Genomic DNA, 19,580 nt, shown 5'->3' with positions numbered 1-19,580 from the left:
GCCAGAAGAGCCTCAGAGCTTCAGGCTCTTATGGCGGTAGAGCCTTTCCTCATTTTTCATCAAGACAGAGTTTCTCTACGAACTAACCCCTCCTTTATGCCTAAGGTGGTATCCAGTGTGGCTGTAAATCAAACCATCCATTTACCCACCTTCTTTCCAAATCCGCAGAACAAAGGAGAAGGACTCCTGCATTCCTTGGACATTCACAGGCAGCTACATTACTACTTGGATAAAACAAAGGTTTTCAGAAAATCTGACCAGCTTTTTGTATCCTATGCTACAGCATCACAAGGAAAGGCTATCTCAAAACAGACCATTTCCAAATGGATAGGACATTGCATACGTTTTTGCTACACCCACCATGGAAAACCAGTTCCTGCTAGCATTAGGCCCCACTCCACCAGGGCAGCAGCTACATCTACAGCCTTCCTCAGGGGGGGGGCCTACCAAGGATATTCTGGAAGCTGCAACTTGGAGTTCAGTACACACCTTCACCAAACACCATCACTTACCACTTTACTCTAAGACTAGAGCTGGCTTCGCCACTGCAGTTTTGCAGGGCCTTCTAGCCTCCTCTAACCCTGTTTGACACCACCTCCCATCCTTAGCTTTGGGATTCTATCCAAGTGTAATGACTGCAGCAGGGTAACACGATGAACATAGTACAGTTTTGTACCTACCATAAATGTAGATGTTCGAGTGTATACCCTGCTGCAGTCCAGGTTACCCTCCCTCCATCCCCTCTGACCTAACTAAAACATTTCTATACCTCAAAATCTGATACAACCTTTGTGGTGCATTTGCTTATAACTGGAGAGATGTTTTGCTTGTGTTACTCTTTTAGTTTTGGTACTATCTACTGACCACCTTTTGGGGGGGCACCTGACATCTGGGGCAAGAAAAACTGAAGAAAATGGCGTTGGATGCCTCTTATATACCCCTGGCACACTTACGTCAGGGAAGAAGCGACAGCAACCGACGCCGGACCAAGACTTTGGAATTCGGGCCGACTGCGGGACCGCCTGACGGCAGGATAACCCAAGTGTGATGACTGCAGCAGGGTATACACTCGAACATCTACATTTATGGTAGGTACAAAACTGTACTTTCTTTTGGTGGTGCGAACTGTTGTTTTTGCACCAAACGTACCTTTTGGAATTGTGGCCATAAAGTTCAACCTTGGTCTCATCAGATCATAACACATTTTCCCACATGCTTTTGGGAGACTTGATGTATTATTTTGCAAATTTTAGCCAGGCCTGGATGTTTTTCTGTTTAAGAAAAGGCTTCCGTCTTACAACCATACCCCATAGGTCAGACATATGGAGAATACAGGAGATTGTTGTCACATGTAGTACACAACCAGTATTTGCCAGAAATTCCTGCAGCTCCTTCAGTGTTGCTGTAGGTCTCTTGGCAGCCTCCCTGACCAGTTTCCATCTTATCTTTTCATCAATTTTGGAAGGATTTCCAGTTCTTTGCAATGTCACTGTTGTCCCCTATTTTCTCCACTTTTTGATGACTGTCTTCACTGTGTTCCATGTTATATCTAATGATGTGGAAAATTTTTTTGTACCCTTTTCCTGACTGACACCTTTAAACAATGAGATCCCTTTGATGCTTTGTAAGCTGTCTATGAAGCATGGCTTTTGCTGTAGCAGGGAACTGATTAAATGTCACTAAGCTGGATGCAAAATCAAGGTCTGGGTCTTCTTTTGGAGCCACCATCCTTCATGGAATACTGTCCTGATGCCACACAAGGTATATAGCTGGGGTCTATTTCCTATCCTTCTAAGGGTATAGAACAGATCATGTAAGATAATGGTCCATCTACTTCAACATGCTGACCTCCTTTCCCCTCATCACTCCTCTTCAACCTTCACATCGGCCTAGTAGAGCTTAATCAAGGTCTGTAGTAAGTGTGGATGAGCCAGGAATAGTGCTGTAATATATAGTGTACACGCATACATTCACATGTATATGTAGTGTGTGTGTGTGTGTGTGTGTGTGTGTGTGTGTGTGTGTGTGTGTACATAAATAAAAATAGGTGTATGTTTCTTTACCATGCATCCAACAAGTGAGGTGCAGTACAGGAGTGGAAGGAGGAGCTCACACTTTGGAGAACGTCTGTCTAAAAATACAGGATTGGTGCTGCTTGCAATGATTAGTCTTGTCGTTTGAAGTGGGCAGACAGTCATGAAGATCTACTGCTGTGCTAAGTGTAAGTCTTTCATTTCTTTTTTCTTTTAAAAAATATACAATTGTTTAACATTGGACACTTTAAGTGCTTTCCCAGTGGTGTTGCTGAAGGAATAAAATAGCATCAACTCATTAAAAGTAATAACCATTGCCTTATGAGCATGTGAAAAAGTACATTTCATACTACCACAGTAACTTGTAGTGTCTCAGTAGTGAGTTGCTTTCTTGTGTAATATGATGATATGCACTGTTTGAGAGCTAGGTTCTTAATATAGACTGCAGAGGTCACCGTATGTTTTTCTTTTTAAAGTCCTGAGCCATTTACTTGCTTTATAAGTCCATGCTTCTGTTTTTTAATAATAGTAAAACTAAAGAGATGCTCTTTGATACAGAGCCCTAACTTTGACTTACATATTTTTGAACTCTCTCTCTTCAAAGTTCTTTTCAACTTTCCCTTACAGTACTTGTCCACTATCAGTCTTGTGCCGGTGTTTAGCCTTAGTTGGAGTTTACTCCCACTTTGGGCTACATTCACAAGCAACCTGACTCCATAAAGATCTGATCCCGATGTGCCGGGGGCCACTACCGGCCTCACACCATTCGCAGCCTGAGCCTCAATCACAATGATTTGGGCCCCCTGGGTGGTGCCGGGAGAATGGAGTTCCGTACACCACATTTCCTTGCGCATATCGACCAGGTGGGGATTTGGTGCTGGGCTCTTTCCTTCACTTGCTGTTACTGAGGGAATCCTGGTTAAGTTTCTTTTCCTCCATTTAGTAATGCTGTATTCCATACTAATAAAGCATTGAGCCTGTAACCTTCTTTAAGTACCTGACCGTCACATTGAATATTCATGTGTATTTTCACTAACTCAGTTCAGCTGTTATTAAATGTGTTGATGTCAGAGTGAATAGCCATCTCAGAGCTATCGCCTCTTCAGATTTTTGCACAAAGGCTGGCAGTTCCATATGCAATTTTATTCACCACTGTAACCTGTTTATTGATGGCACTTCCAAATCCAGGCTGCTGCATGGGATACTTCTTTAGTACATGTCATTTTTTCTGAGCAGTGTCCAATTCCTAGGTACAGCTATTCCAGATCCTTCCACTAGTTCCCCTCTTGCTCTTTCCCTTTGTTGGCAGCTTCAGTTGTAACTTTTATTATGTGTAATTCCCCTCCCCAGCCCCATCCAAGAGTTATTGATGTCTTTCCATAAGTTACTACCTTAGAGCCATTCATAATCTACTGGATGTCTAATTTCAACCATTTCCTTCTCCAGTACATTTTCACTTTGGAATTTCTTTGTTCTGCTGTCTAATGTTCCTTTAAAATGTTTCCTGTTTAACTTCAGTCTAGAGATTAACATTCACTTCAAATTTTGTCATTAATTATGCCTTCCTTTCTGAAACCTCATCTCAATTTTCAGTTTGCAATGTCTGTATCACCTTTGCCATAGACGTTTTATGTACATAGTATCCATTATCTAGTTGCTTTACTGAATAAAGAGTTCATAGTGGACAGTTTTGACAATGTAGCAGCTTGCTGCTCTTACTTTGTTAGTTTGAAATATTCTTATGTAGGTGTATCCAGTGTTAATTAATTATTGCATCTAGTTGTTAGTGCTTTTACTTAATTTTAGTATATTGGCATAGTGTGCACACTTGCAAGGTGTTTTCCCCTCCTACCATTCCCTACCATTGCAACTAACTACCACTAGGTGGCAGCAGAACACCATCAAACAGCTGAAACTTAGCCCAGATAAGCAACTTATCCTGTAAGCAGGACAGTGCTCTACAGATATTTAAATTCTCCAATATTTCTGTCTACTGTAAAGTCACCCAAGTCCCTTCACAGCAGTTATTTTTCCATTTACAGTGAATAAATAGTGGAAATACTGGAATTGGCATAATCCCTGTAATTAAGGCACATTGCTGCTTACCTTCATTACTTAGACTCCTGATACTTTTTTTCAGCTCTTACCTCCTAGGTAGGGCTCTGCCCACTTCACTCCCACTTGCTTCACTTGGGCTCGTTCTGCTCCCCTATTCCAACCCACCCCTCAGCTCATTTCTTTTATACCTAACCTTACCAAACCCAACCCCCATCCCTCAGCCAATCACGCAAACAACAACCAACACCCCTCTCCCTCCTTTGCTCTCTTATTACACACTCTACACATAGTACCTCCCTACTCATAAAGTTGCTACATTCCATCCTACCAGTTTACTATCAGGACCCCTGCACATTCCACAGGGTTATCTCTATACACTCCTACTACTTCTAACAAACCAAACATGTACTCCCATCAAATAATTCTAACACTAGCACTCACCATCACAGCCCATCTAACCTCACTCTACTTCAACAACATTACAATTCCCAACATAAGTCACCCCACCTCAACTTCACCTCCAACATTCACTAACTATCCCTTACTCATCTCACCCTCAGTCTTTAACCACACCACCTATGACCTACACCCCTACAAAGACCTCCATTATCAAAGCAAATCTAGCATAGTCCAACAAATCACAAAATCATCCTAGAACCAATACAAGCCTATTTAAGAAAACATCCGATATTCTGATGATAAATCATAACATAAGAAGCTCCATGCAGCTATAGCATTATACTTACCTGACATCATCTTCCTCACAGAAACATGGCTCAAACCACACATTAAAAATGAAGAAATACTTCCCCCTGGATATAGCATACTACGGAAAGACCATACAGCTAAAAGAGAAGGCTGAGTCGCTCTCTGTATTAGAACAATATCAGTGTTGAACTAAGTAATATAGAAATCCCTGCATTTAATAATGCAGAGATCCTACTTGCTAAGGTAAGACTAAATACACAAAAGCAGCTAAATATCTTAGGGTCATATATTCCTCCAGGAGATGACATAAAAACCCTAGAATCTCTTCTCCACTGGGCATCAGAAACCCTCCCCCATGAAACCATTATACTAAGTGACTTCAATATTGATTGGACCTCACTTAACTCACCCCACCCCTCAAATCGTGTTACCCTTTATGGCTTCTCACAGCTTATACAAACCCCTACTGGGGTAGACAAAACCTCAAAAAAATAATCAATACGAGACTGTATTCTCTCCAATTACCCATCTTCCAGTCAGAATGTCGGTACACTGCCCGACACTCTAAACCACTTCGCAACCTTCTTCAACAGAGACCAAATTAAACTCACTAGAACTAGCTCTCTTAAACACGTCATATACACTAAAAACTTCAGGGCCGATGACCTTAATACAGCCCTTAAACATTCTAACTGGTACCCCCCTTTTAACACTTCCTTTAGATGAAGCAGTTGAGTATTTCAACTTTATCTTCTTAGGCATTCTCAACCAACTTACCCCAGCAAGACAGATTCCCACTAAATCCATCTATGCCCCATGGCTTACCAAGAGCACTAGGCAACTTCTGAAACAAAGGGACAAAGCATGGGACACCTGGCACAAAAATAAAACTACTCCTAATAGGCAAACGTTCTTAGAACTGAGAAACACTGTAAAAAAAAAACAAATCAGAATAGACAAAATGACTGTAGTGACATTCAAACTATGCACAATACCAACCTACAAAAGTTCTGGGCCTCTAAACAGTATTCTTCAACCAGGTAAATCACCAACTCCTTGTCCAAACATAGACACCACCTCTATAAACACAGCCATCCAATTCAATGAGTTCTTTGCCAGCTCTTTATTAAAGCTGTCAACAGACCCACCCTCCTCAACCCCCACTATACTATATAACCCATATAGTGCCAACTCCTTCACCCTTCAACCTGTACCAACTTACACAATCTATAGACACCTAACCAAACTTAAACCCACCACCCTAGCAGTAGACAAACTACCTGCAAAATTCTTACAACTAGCCGCCAAAACCATTTCCTACCCAGTCTCTATAATCATTAACAGATCAATCTCAGAACAAAAGGTGCCACTTCTCTGGAAAATCCCCTACATTATACCAGTACACAAAGGGGGTACCTCCACTGACCTTACAAGCTACTGCCCTACAGCTGTACTTTCCCACTGGCTAAAATGCTGGAAAATGTATCCACACCCAGAACCTAACACATCTCCTCTCTAACAATCTTCTTGCCTAAACTCAACATGAATTCCACCCCAACCATAGCGCTATCACTGCACTTATCCATTTTAATAACCTAGTAAACATGCAGTGCAACAACGGCCAGCTAGTGTTTGCAGTTTTCCTTGACTTATCAAAGATGTTTGATATAGTCTCCCATACAAAACTTCTAACATCACTTCCAGAATTAAACCTGCCCCCACTGTATTATAGTTTCAAGACTGTTTCTCCCAAAGCCAACAAGCTGTTCAGTGGAAAAACTCCCTTTCCCCCCTACTTTATGTAAAACTAGGAGTACCCCAAGGATAAATCCTAGGACCCCTACTTTTCAATGTATTTACAAATGACCTTCACAAAGCCACCCCTCTAGTAAACCTGGTTCAGTATCCTGACAACTCAACCTTAATCTGCTCTGCCCCCATCCTCCAACAACTTCACATCAAGATCCAAGAAGCATTTACATCCATCGAAACTTGGCTAACAAACTCCCAGCTAATACTAAATCCTAAAAAGACCCAACTTGTGCCCTTCCTTCCTTCCAAAGCAGCAGTGCCTACTCCCCCGTTCTCTATTTTTTCATCAGATAATGCCCCTATCTCCCCCATCACCCAAACCAAATTACTAGGGGTCATTATTGACAATAATATGAAACTTGCCAAGCACATAGCTCATACAATAACCAAAGTCAACAAAAAACTAGGTATTCTTTACAGATGTAAAAACTTCCTAACTAGCAACAGTAAAGTTACCCTAGCTCGTCGTACCCATCTTCTCTCCATCCTACTGTATGCTTCTCCTGTCCTAATTAATCTAAACAAGAGTGATTCAAACACACTATCAGTATGCTGCAACAAAATAGCAAAATTCACCACAAACTCCTCCTACTGCACCCACTAAAACAGCTTTCCTGGCTGGAACTCCCAAACACCTTAGCTCTAAACCAACTTCTTCTAGCTCACCAAATACAGTACCAACCTGACAAAACTCCAGCCTTACAGGACCTGAACACCCTCTATTCCAATAACTGAGTACTTAGATCCACTAGCAAGGCACTAATCGCAATCGCCAAAAGCTGTTACAGTTCTGGTGACTTGCAGTATTCTAGCAACATTGCCAAGATTTGGAACTCCCTACCAGTACAAATCAGGGTACACCCTAACAAAACTGTCTTAAAAAAACAGCATATTTCCCACCTAAACAACTCCTGGACATGCAATTGCCTAGCACCTGGCTAACATATTCTAACACCTTTCCCCTACCCACTATCCAATCTCTTCTTTAAAACTCCCACAGATGCACTATATCTTATCACACATTACTTACCAACTCACCACCACGTACTCCCCACTGTCCCATCTATACCCACTAACTCTTCACTAGACAAAGTTGAAAAGCTTTCCCTTAAAATGTCAATGAACCTCATATAAACTTGTCTATATTCTCCTCCTTTGACAATAGTTTTTCCTTTCTTCTCTTATCTTCATTACATCTTTAAGATTATCTGGCTGATATTTTTTAGTTTATCCCTTCTGATTGTATCTTCACTACATCTTCAAGATTATCTCTATTTAACATACTGTATGAACAGTCATGTTACTACCTGCTATACTTTTAATTGTATGTCTAAATCACTATGCTTTTGTAAATATCTTATGCAATCATATGTTATTATTTGGTATATTTTATAACTGTATGTCTAAACCACAATGCTCATGTAAATATTTTATGTATAGTATGTTAGCAGTTTTTTAGTTGGACCTCCCTGGTAAACAAATGTAAAATAAAATAATACTAAACTGTGATGCATTGCATGGAGCACCGTGATTATACTTCAAATTCAAGTAAATCGTAATTTAATTTTATTTATTTATTTATTTAACATTTGTTTACCGGGAAAGTCCGACTGGGTCAGGAACCCATTTTCAGCTAAGGCCCAGGGAGAAAAGTCCAAATAATACATAAAAGATAAGACAGTCTACATGAACAAGACAATAGCAAGTATTAAAGCAGACATTAAATAAGTAATGAATACTAAAGTACAGAGGAGTAGATACAATAATAAAACGTACTAGGTAGGCAATACTAAATAAAAGTAATGTTGTAGATTACAACTTTTTTTTGCCAGGGTCAGAATATTAGAAGCAAGCATATGATTAGAAGAATTGTGGAGTAGGATGGGAATAGTTAGGGGTGTAGAAATACAGCATTTTTTAGTATGGTATGGTAATGGTTAGTGGATGAAATTCATGGTCTAGGGATCTCTAGCTCTAGAAAGGAAAGGGCCTAGAGAGTGAATGGAGTTCACTTGTTAGGGAAAGAGTGGGGCAGTTCTGATTACAGGGAAAATGTTTTAAGTGTTAAGTACCTTTGTTAAGTAAGCAGCACATATAATAGTTTTGTTGTGTACATTTCATTACTGTTAAGCTCTGTTCACATCCTAGAATGTTAATAGCAGCCAACACAGAACTTCATCTGTAGGATTATCACAACTTTAAATGCTGTAGAGAACTTCCAAGGTGGCTGAATGCTTATCAACGGGTTGATTTGAGCTCCACCAGTGTAAAAACAGAAACTGAAAAAGGGCCAGTAAAATTTTCACTTACTGTAAAATTCAGCAGATGACTAGTAATTATACTACCTGGATGCCAGCAAAGATGAAATTTGAAGAACTTCAGAGAAATTAACCAGAAAATGAGAAGAGAATACTCTGGCTGGGAAGAATCTTGTTCACAAAAAACATTCCAAGTTTCAGGAGATGGCTTCTAGTATTGTAGAGGAAACAAAATCAAATGCACTCAGAAATGTTTAAAATAAATGAAACACGGAAGGAATGTATTGAATCAAGTATCAAAAGGCTGGAAAAATATAATAAGCTTTAACTAATTATTTAAATGAACTGACAAAACTGTAAAAATCAGAGGCTGAACTGAAGAAGACTTTCTTAACATGAGACTTCTCAAGAAGAGCTGTTTAAAAAAAAATAATAATGTTAGAAGACAGAGCACACGGAGAAAACCAGAGATTTTCTGATGTACCTGGGAACCTGGAAGGAACAGACTGCATTTATTTTATGAAGGTACAAATATGCAACTAAAATGTCCAGGACCTATAATAGTAAAGGTGCAGACATAACAGCAGAAAGAATCGCTCCTAACAAAGCTGTGACATTGGGGAAAATATTAAAAACTGATGACGAGAGTATTTGAGGTAAATGATTATTCAGTATTTACCATGCAAAAGAGAAGCAAGTTTATCTCAGAGGGAGATGTGACATTTAAGTTGCTGTATTCAGCTGTGTTCAAAATGCTTGATCCTGGATTAGAGAATTTTTTTTCAGTGCAGAAAATGCTGAGGAGGAGGTAACAGTGTATCCAACAGAGAGTCAACCAGCAAGCAGAATGGAACTATTTTTCTGACAAGAACAAAGCTTGTTCCAAAGGAAAACGCTTGATTTTTAGAAAAAAAGTAGAGAATCTGAGTAGAAAATCAGGAATATCTTAGACTTGAACCAGAGACCAGTGTTGTGAGATGGAGATGATCAGGAGGAAGACTGCTAACATTCAAATTAGTGAATAAGTGGGAAATGATTAAGCATCATTCCCAGTGAATATTGGAATAGACATGTGAAATGTGGTTTGTAAGAAAAAGTGTCTGAAAAAATGGATTTTTTTGAACGTGTTAAACTGGTGGGTGAAGTGTAAAGCAAGTACCTATCTTTGTCATTAGTGTTTAGAAATACACTGACCTGAATGAAAAAAAATAATTTTAAGTAAAAGTTTCTGTTTCTATTAATCGTTGCATAAAATTGCATGATGTAAATTGCTTGTTATGTGATAAAGCAGTTTTGAATAGTGGGCAGTCAGGGACATTTTAAATCTGAAGTAGGTGTTCTTATTGATGACTGCAGTATATGTTAATATTAAAGCAAGCAAGTAGTTTTTTTTAATGGTATGATATACAGGCTTAAATTTTAACAAGGTAAGGAAGGATAATTTCTCCTGTTTTTAGAGGGGTAGATGTCTAAATTAAATGTTTTTAAGCTACATGCTCATTTTAAGCAGGTGTATTTACAAAATTATTAGCTATACTTTCACTGAGAGACCAGAATTCTGCAAGTGCAGGCAGTTGGCCATGGCGTCCCTAAATGATATGGTCTGAGTAAATTTTTTAGATTATTTCATGCATCTGCAAAATTACTAGCTTTTTTCCCTCTCATTCCTGACTGCGTCTACTTTGGGCATGAGCTAGCTGCAGGTGCAAGCACTTACCCATGAGAACTATGAGCATTATTTGCTGAAAAAATGTAAGAGTACAATATCATTAACATGTAAAAAGCACAGCAGCAAGCAGTTCATTGAAAAATAAAGTTTGAAATTGAATTGTAGGAAAGTGAGTAAGTTATATAAATACTTGCCTCCCCAGTATACTTAAGTCAACTTAATGTAACAGTGTACAGTTTAGTTTCTTTATTTATGGGAAGCCAGCACACTTTATCTTAGGGCCAAAAGTTATTGTTTGCTGAAAGTGTCCAAGCTGTTTTTTTTCATATCTGGATGGCAAATAGAGATGATAAAAGCACATAGACCATTCTACATAAGTGGAAATCTAAGCTGTAACATGCACATTAGTATGTATAACCTTAATTTTAGATTTGGTTATGCCTTTGGGTGCAGCCATTGATTTGGGGTAACTTCTGTCTGGAGGAATAAATATCATTTATTGAAAATGTACATAGTTTTTTATGTTTGCCATAAATTAAAAGGGGATTGGGGTTTCTGAAAATTTTCATTTAGCTTTTTGTTTGAGTGTTTTCATTGGGGCAAACCAGCATGAAAATGTGATACAGGTTCAAATGGGGAGAAGAAGAAGCAACTGCATAAGATGTCATCCTGACAAACATTAGTATATGCATATATGTGTTAATTTATTTTAGTTATAAGCATTTGTTTATTGGGAAAGTCCAACTGAGCCATGACCAGCCCCTTTTCAGCAAAGGCTCTGGGAGAAAAGCTGTGCAGTTAAACAAATCTTACAAGATGTCATACAATACAAGAAAAAAAACAGCAAATGTTAAACGTTTTCATACAAGATACCAAAATGAATATCTAAAGTAAAGGGAAAAAAATCCAGAAGAGATAGAGAAAGACAAAAACTAGAAATCATAAAAGCAAGCCAGAATTTGGAAATACATATTCAAAAGAACTGTCATAAAAATAGGAATGGTCAGTAATAGCTTTCTATATTAATGACTACTCTGTCCAAATTGTAGAATGTAAATGCCCTTCAGGTATAGACAAAAAAACGAAGTATTGAATTATATTAAGAAATGTAGTATGCAAATAGCAATGTTAGAAGAGATGCATTTGGATTTAAGTAAGCATTCAAATTTCAAAAATAAATGGTTTCAGGATAGACATTCAGCAGAGTGACAGGGACATAGGGGGGTAATAATACTGATTGTCTGAGGAGCTCAAATAGTGATAGAATTTGAAAAAAAAGGCAGTAGTGGTAGTTTGATGTAGTGATTGGCTAGTAGGAGGGAGGAAATTTCACAGAAACGTATTACATTCCACCAAAAACTGCTCTTATGGAGCTTAAGAAAAATGTGAGAGAAATAATTAGCTTTCAGCAGGTAATGTTATTCATGGGTGAGAACTATAGCTTGTGTATTGGGAGGACCTAGAAAAGAAAATATAATAAAACAGGGTACATTTCTGAAGAAGCATCAGAATATTTGGTACAGAAGATGGGAGTTCAGTAATAAGAACTCAGTTTTTACATGTTATTCCCCAAGGTACAAAAACTGGGTTAGATTGGATAGAAATTATATTACTTGGGAGCAAGTGTATATAATTGAAAGCTTAGACACACATTCAGTAACCATCTCAGATCATGCAGTCATAAATACTATGATACGGATGCAGGTTAATGAAGTAAAAAATAGATGCTGGCACTTTCATAGTTGTTAAAAAGAGAGGAATTTAAGAAATGGGTAGTAGAAATGATTCAAGTGTTATTGGGCAAGATAGAAATTTTTTTCTTAAAGCATAGTGAGTAGGCTAAAATGAAAATGCTATTTAAAAATATGGTTGAAATAAGACAGAAGGAGATATGGGAAAGAAGTAATACTAATTATTTGGAAGGCTTGGATTTCAGAATAAGGGGAATCTCACATAACAAGAAAGAGAACAACTATAAAGTGCTGAAGGGAAATAAGGGAGCATTTGGATAACATTTGTGTATTATTTGATAATTCCAGATCATCATAAACTTTTAGCAGAATGACTTGGGCAACAGAAAGTAGAAAGGTTAGCCTCCAAAATAAGGTAGCTTATATCAAGAAAAATAACAAGAAATCACATAGAGCTATTATAAATATTTTGGAAATTTTGTGAAAGTTTGTATAAAGCAGAAGTATGTGGAAACTAATAAAATGTACAATTGGAAATACATATATGAATTATGCCATGGTTAGAGGAAAATGAGAGTCTGCATTTAATAGCTAAGATAGGAGAGGAGATAAAAATGGTGATGTATAATCAATCAGCAGGGAGCAATTCATATTCTTGTAGAAGTTTGGAATTTGGAAGGGAAGAAGGTAATAAAGATCAGGAAGTTTTTTTTTCACAGTATTTTAAAAGGGAGAGGTACCATTGTCTGGGATGGAAGCTGTGTTGGATTTATTACTCAAAGAGGATAAAGAACTTTCAGGCCCGGCTTCACATATATCTATTTAAATTTTAAGCCATGATTACCAAGTGTTTATGGCTATACTAACACAGAGAATGGGAAAGCTATTGCCAAAATTGATATGTGCTTATCAGTGAGGTTTTTTGGAGGAGCCGGCAAACATTTGACAGCATTAATAGAGCAGTGATGATCCAAAGGGAAACAGAATGCAAGGAACTGGTGCTGTTGTTGCTGGGTTTTAATACAGAGAAGCATTCAGTAGAGTCAGCTGGGATTTTAGGAGTAGGTAAATGGCAACATTTACATTCTCTGATAGAAAATAGGATTAATTAGGAGGCTATACAAAGGGTTGGAGGCAAGAATTAAGGTGGACGGTTCCTTTCCATCAAGCTGTGTTTGAACAAAGGAGAAAAATTGTGTCCTCTTTTCTCTTTATTTGCTTTACATTTACAGACATTGGCAAAGAAAATAAGGGACTAGTAATTCAGTGATATAAATGGTACAGTAGTTAAGAAAAGTTAGCTTCATTTGCAGATAATAGTTTGTACTGGAAAAATCCAGAAAAGGACATTTCTGTGTTGTGTAACATTTTGGAACAATTTCACGTGTTTCCAGTATACAATATTAATGAAGTTAATTAGTATGTAGCAGTAAATTATGTATGTGCACATGAATTAGTCTGCCATTACCAATATTTATGGATACAAGATTACATGAAATATTTGCACATATAGATTAAAAATGGTTCTGTTATGGCAACCAAAGATATGTTTGAATAGGCTAAACCCAAGATGATATAAAATTGGAAACTGTAAGCATTTGATTATGGATATGGATAGTAAGCTACAAGCAGTGAAAATGTTTTAGTCCCTTTAGTTTTATGCATAGGTCAAACATATTTTTATTAACCAGGGAAGAAGTTGTGTGTAACAAATTAGTAAAGAGCTGAAGGAATTTATTTAGAGGGAAGGAGAGTAAGAGTTAAGTGGAATAAGTTAATCCCCAGTAGATCAAGGTGGTTTAAGATTACATGATTTGAAGGAATTCTTTCGATTTATGCTTTTAAGGCTCATTTATGTAAAACAACCAGGTGGTTATAAACAAAAGTGGGAAGGGATGATGATAAAATGGGGGGGGGGGCAAGCAATGAAGAGAAAATAGGTGGGAGGTTGAGAAATGAGAGAGAGAATATTTTTGATGCAGTTTTTTAAAGAAAATAACATACAGAGTATTATGTTCATAAATTAGCAGTAAGTATTCGAAGAACTACTCAAACGCAATAGTGAAGAAAGAAGATCTTGCCAGTAGGGATGATTGCATGGAGGGTTAAAGAAAAAATATAAGAGTGGGAAAAAATTTACTGGACAAAGTTAGCAAAGAAACTAAGGTTTGAGAAGGAAAGGCAATAGTTTGAAATGAGGCCAAGCATAAGTTTGTACTGAAAGTTACAGACTGCCTTTCCTACTAGGGATTAATATCGGAGTACAAGCAAAGAGAACGGGATATGAGAATCCTAAGTGAAAGATCTGTTTTGGTAGAGTTTCTAGTTGAGTCTAAAACAGAACCTGCTGTTGAAAAAGAGATCATTACTAGATCATTTTAAGATATTGTATGATTACTATAAGAATCGATCAGAACAGGTTAGAAAAGCTTAGGGATAGAGATTTTTTTCCTTCAGGTAGACAAAAAATGCTGGAAGTGCAATGGTAAAGGGAGGTAGTTGGGACCTTTTTTTTAGGGGGGGGGACCAAGCTTGCAGTTTTTTTTTTTAAATCTTGCTACAGAGTACTTTGTCTGAATTTTGGTTGAATAAACTGTTGTAACTAAGGAAATTATCCTTTTGAACTAGGACACAGGATCTGGTTTGCCTACACATAGTAAGGCCTTACTAAGTTTAATGCTGTTGGTAGCCAACAAAACAGTTATTAAATAATCACAATCTAAACCAACTGTAACTGAAATACTGAATATTGTAAAGGAACTAAAAGATCTCAATGTGGGATTTGTAGAAAAGGAAAATATCAAATTACATAGAAATAAATGGAATTTGTGGGAGCAGTACTTGTAGAATAATGTTCAAGGAGGAGTGAGATTTAAAGGGTGGCAGGAATTGAACTATTAATGTAATGGTGGAATGAAGGACAATTATTAAAATATATATTACATAAAAACAATGAGGGAATATCACAGTTTTTTTTTCTTTTATGGTAGTGTGTGTATATATATATATATATATATATATATATATATATATATATATATATATATAGTATTGTCACCTCAGTTGGAGTGCCTTCTGTGTGGAGTCTGTATGTCCTCCCTGTATTCACGTAGGTTTTCTCCAGGTGCTTAATTTTCCTCCCACATTCCAAAGACATGCAGTAGGTGGACTGGTCACTCTAAACTAGCCACAAGGCCACAAGTGTGAGTATGCTTGGGAGTGTGTGTTATAACAGCCACAACAGGGCTAGCCACCTGATGGTGTGAACCTTGGCTCTAGATGATTTCACTGTTTAAGTCACACCCCAATGCCATGTGCAAAAATGGGAAAAGGGGTTATGGATGGATAGTATGTTACCTATGTCACTGTAGCAGTTATGATTTAGTAGGGATGTTTAAAAAATGTAAAAGTTGAAATACATTTTGCTTTCACACGGAAAAATAAGTGTGGCAGAGTGAAGTGGTTGACAGCTTTTAAAACCATTCATTCATCAGAACACTTAAGTTCATAAGATGAAAGACAGTTAAGTGACCATTGAGCAACACTGATTCCACCAAATCTAGATACCAGCGCATAAGTCAAGATTAAGTTTAAAATTATACAAATTTTTTGAGATTCTAGCTCAAGCTGGTAGTTTTGTTACATAACAGTGGTCTCTTTACAGTTATAAAGGAATAGCTTTACTGGTGTCCCGTGTAACTTTAAATTATTATTTTTATGTGATGGCTTTCCTTGATGTAAATAATTCTTTAATTTTGTTTGCAGTAATGTACCTTATATGCATTTACCTTTGATATAGTGAATGGTATATAATTTTAACTGCTTTCAATGATCCAAATAAGTTAGAGGTTGGTAACAGTTTTTTTAGTAAATCTTTGCACAATTATTTTATTGAAGAATAGAGCTTATGTATTTTTATATAATGCTACCAGACAACCATTGTTTCTGGTTAAAAAAAAAAATAGCATTACAACTGATTGTTTTATGGCTCTATAATTGGTTCTTTCTGCTGTCTTTATGGCAGTACTGAGTGCTTTATGCCTGTCACAGTCCTAAAATGTCATGCTTCTACATTTTTTCTGTAACTAGTAGTACACTGGAGAAACTAAAGTTCCATGTAGTATAAAGAATTGTGATTAATTCTCTGTGATCATAATTGGCTAAGTTACATGTTCTTCCCATGGATGTCAAGATTCACCTCTTGAGCTTTGATGTATTTCACTTTCAAGGTGTATTTCTTGAAATCCTTATCTCGAACACAAAACAAGTTAGTTAAAATCCAAGATCTAGTCATAACCCTCTGTGTTATGAATAGTGTTTATTTTCTTTGCATTGTTGTTTATTTAAAGTAGCTGCTGTATTCTGTCTTGTAATTTCCTGGATTGCATTTTAAACTTGGTACACATGTATCTGCTGTATTTGTTCGCAGTTAAGCAAATATATGAAATGCTTGCTTTTCTTCTTTTGCAGTCCTCCTTTAACAAAATTTTTCCTTGAATGTGGAAAATTGGTGCGGACAGATAAAAAACCTGCTCTTTGTAAAAGCTATCAGAAACTAATTGCTGACATCTGGCACAGAAACAGGTTTGTCCTTTGTATATTGTTTACTCTGTTACAAATGTCTGTTTCAAATGCTGAGCAAAGGCCATTTCTGGAAGTGCACTGCAGAATTGCTATCTTTGACAGGTAATTACATCATCTCTCTCTGGCATCACAGATGAAGCCACTTCCTTGAAGTGGTGACATTATGGGTTTCTACATAGCCGGCATTAGGCACCCACCGAACCCCGTGGCTGTGGCGAGTCCCCGATTATCACCTCGCGAATGAGAGCCCCCATGTAGCAGCTGTGGGTTTCTCTACCTTCTCCATTCATTTCGGCACCTTGTGGATGTCTGCATTGCTGCATGACGTGATGTCACCAATCAGCAAATCAAAACATTTTTCCACTGCATACTGGTCTTTTTGAGATTTGATGTGGGGAGGGGCTTCTTTCTGAAACATGAAGTTTGGATCATGTTAACTGTATTTGAACTCCTAGTCTGCTAAAGTAATGCATAATGAATGTACATTCCAGGTCACGCCTCCCACAAGTTGTACAGCAGTTTTCAAGTGCTCTTAAACCACAAGAGTAGAAGATGCACACCACTGCATGTGTTAGAAAACGCTGTAATAGTTGTGATGGGCTTCTTTTCCTGTTTGTGTTGCATTCCTTTATAGTGTGGCGTGTTCTTTCATTCTTCTTTAGAGGAACTTGTAGTGACAGAAAACATTGTGAATGCATGATTGCATCCCATCTCATGCTACTCATGACCTGTATAAACATCATTTTGATACAGTAAGCCATAAGAAACTATTCATATCATCGGCGTTGTGTACTCTGCTGTATGTAACAGAAATAGTGTCATGTTTGGGCCCTGTTTTCTGCAGCCCCTTAAAACATACTATTGTAGGTTTTGACAGCAGTTGTAATTCACAAACTGATCAATGGATTTAAACCGTCTATTAAATGAGAACTGATGGTTGGCCACCTACAAGTAGAGAAGGCCAGTAGGTGGCAAGAGGTGACCCTGAGGTAGAGGAGAAAGGGTGGTATGTGGGTGACCTAAAGGAGTAACTAACTGGAGGACATGAGATTTAGAGTACAAGTTGATGCTTGCATGCATGCTCCTCTACATTTACACACAGCATCTGGTAACCTCCAAGCCAGCGCAGTGTGACCTTGGAGTTAGAATATGTAGTTTGTAGGGGATCTGGAAAATGCAGCCCCTTGTGTCTGGAGATACAACCCATCTACATAAGCAGTAACTTTGTATAGTGTTTTAGGGTCTGTGTGCATTTTGCTTGGGAAGCTATATCAATGGGGGAAAAGTGCAGGGTCTTTGGACAGAGATGTTAGATGTGATCCGTGCTATAGAATCTCTTCATCATCTGTGGTCTTTTTGACCTAGGCAGGTGATTACAGATGACACCACAGTGATACACCAGGTCTTGCCATCTGTGCATACTGGCTGTATTAGCTTGGGAGTTCACTCTGAAGCATTGTTCAACATTTCAAGCTTCCTGCATTCCATCACAGCAAAATGTAGTAGCAGACACGCTGGACAGGACCAGGACTGACCCTCATGCATGGAAAGTAAATGGGGGGTGGTTCCAGGATTTGACCCACTTGTGGGGAGCACCTCAAAGAGATTTGTCTCTTTTCAAAATGGAGCAAAACAAATTTTGGATCAAGACTGTTTGCAGGGAGGCCTGGAAAACTGATGTTTTTTTCATTTTCCTGGTCGAGAGTGTTCCTTTATGCTTTTCCACATTTTCCACTGATTGCAGGGTCATTCTAAAGATTCAGAAATACTCTCTTAAGTGATCATTGTGGTTACTCCCTTCTGGCCCAGGCAACAGTGGTTCTTCCTTATAGCATTGGCCAAGGACAATTAATACATGCTTCCTCACAGAATGGATCTTCTAACACAAAGGTGGGGTTGGGGGGGTTGATGCACACTAGTCTGAAAATTGTACAACTGACTGCATGGATGATTAAATTTTGATACCTTTTAAGCACCTTGTTTCTGAGAACGTGCAGCAGATACTAAAGGAGGCAAGAAACACTGCTACCTGGGAATCTTGCATTGCTAACTGAAATCTATTTTGTAGTTAGTGCAACTTTAATAAACAGAGGTACATTCAAGGATTCTGTACCACTGGTTCTTCATTATTTTTGAGTTACTATCCTCTGGCCTGTGTTATTTAGGTGCATCTGTCAGAGATTTCAGCTTGTCTGTTGATGGATCTTTGTTCTTTCTTCTCAGACTTTGGATGGTCAAGCTGTTCTTGAAAGGGGTTTTAAATTTAAAACTACCTAGGAAACAGGTGGCACCTTTTAGGCACTTATCTAACTTTGTGTTGGAAAGTTAAAGTTGTCATTTCTGTTGAACTAGCTCAGCAAGCTGTTTTATGATTCATGATTTGAAAGACTGTTTTGCTTATTAGCGTCTGCTAGACAGTGTCTGAGTTGCAAACTGTCATGGTGGGTAAACCCAATTTGATATTCTGTAGAGATAGGATCACTGTATTCTTTCCTGAAATTAAAAAAAAGGAAGAAAATATTTTCCATATGCTGGACATATCTAGGCAATTTTTGTATTATCTTGAAAGAAACGAGTCCTTTTGGAAGCCAACAGCTGTGTATTTACTATCATGGGACTAAAAAAAGGGCAAAACGTGTCAAAGCAGACTATTTTCAGATGGTTGTCCCTTGTTACTGCTTTTTGTTATTTTCACTATGGTCAGTCACTTCCATGCAGGATCAAGATATATTGGCACACTGGAAAGGGGTGGGCTATAGAAGCATTC

The 19,580-nt window shown here is 37.9% G+C and overlaps 1 protein-coding gene across 2 annotated transcripts in view; it reads left to right on the top strand.

Moving 5' to 3' along the window:
* Positions 1-19,580, top strand: part of USP33 (ubiquitin specific peptidase 33) — a 1,637,494-nt gene that overhangs the window by 418,228 nt on the left and 1,199,686 nt on the right. For both annotated transcript variants that reach the window (XM_044085858.1, XM_044085859.1), the window contains exon 8: positions 16,700-16,813. In XM_044085858.1, the coding sequence (XP_043941793.1) occupies positions 16,700-16,813 (114 nt within the window). The remainder of the gene's footprint in view (positions 1-16,699; positions 16,814-19,580) is intronic.

This window comes from Protopterus annectens, chromosome 10.part0 (genome assembly GCF_019279795.1).
Source record: "Protopterus annectens isolate FY-2018-M chromosome 10.part0, PAN1.0, whole genome shotgun sequence".
NCBI lineage: Eukaryota > Metazoa > Chordata > Ceratodontiformes > Protopteridae > Protopterus > Protopterus annectens.
Note: the sequence above shows the minus strand (reverse complement) of the source record. Positions and strands in the feature narration are given on the sequence as shown.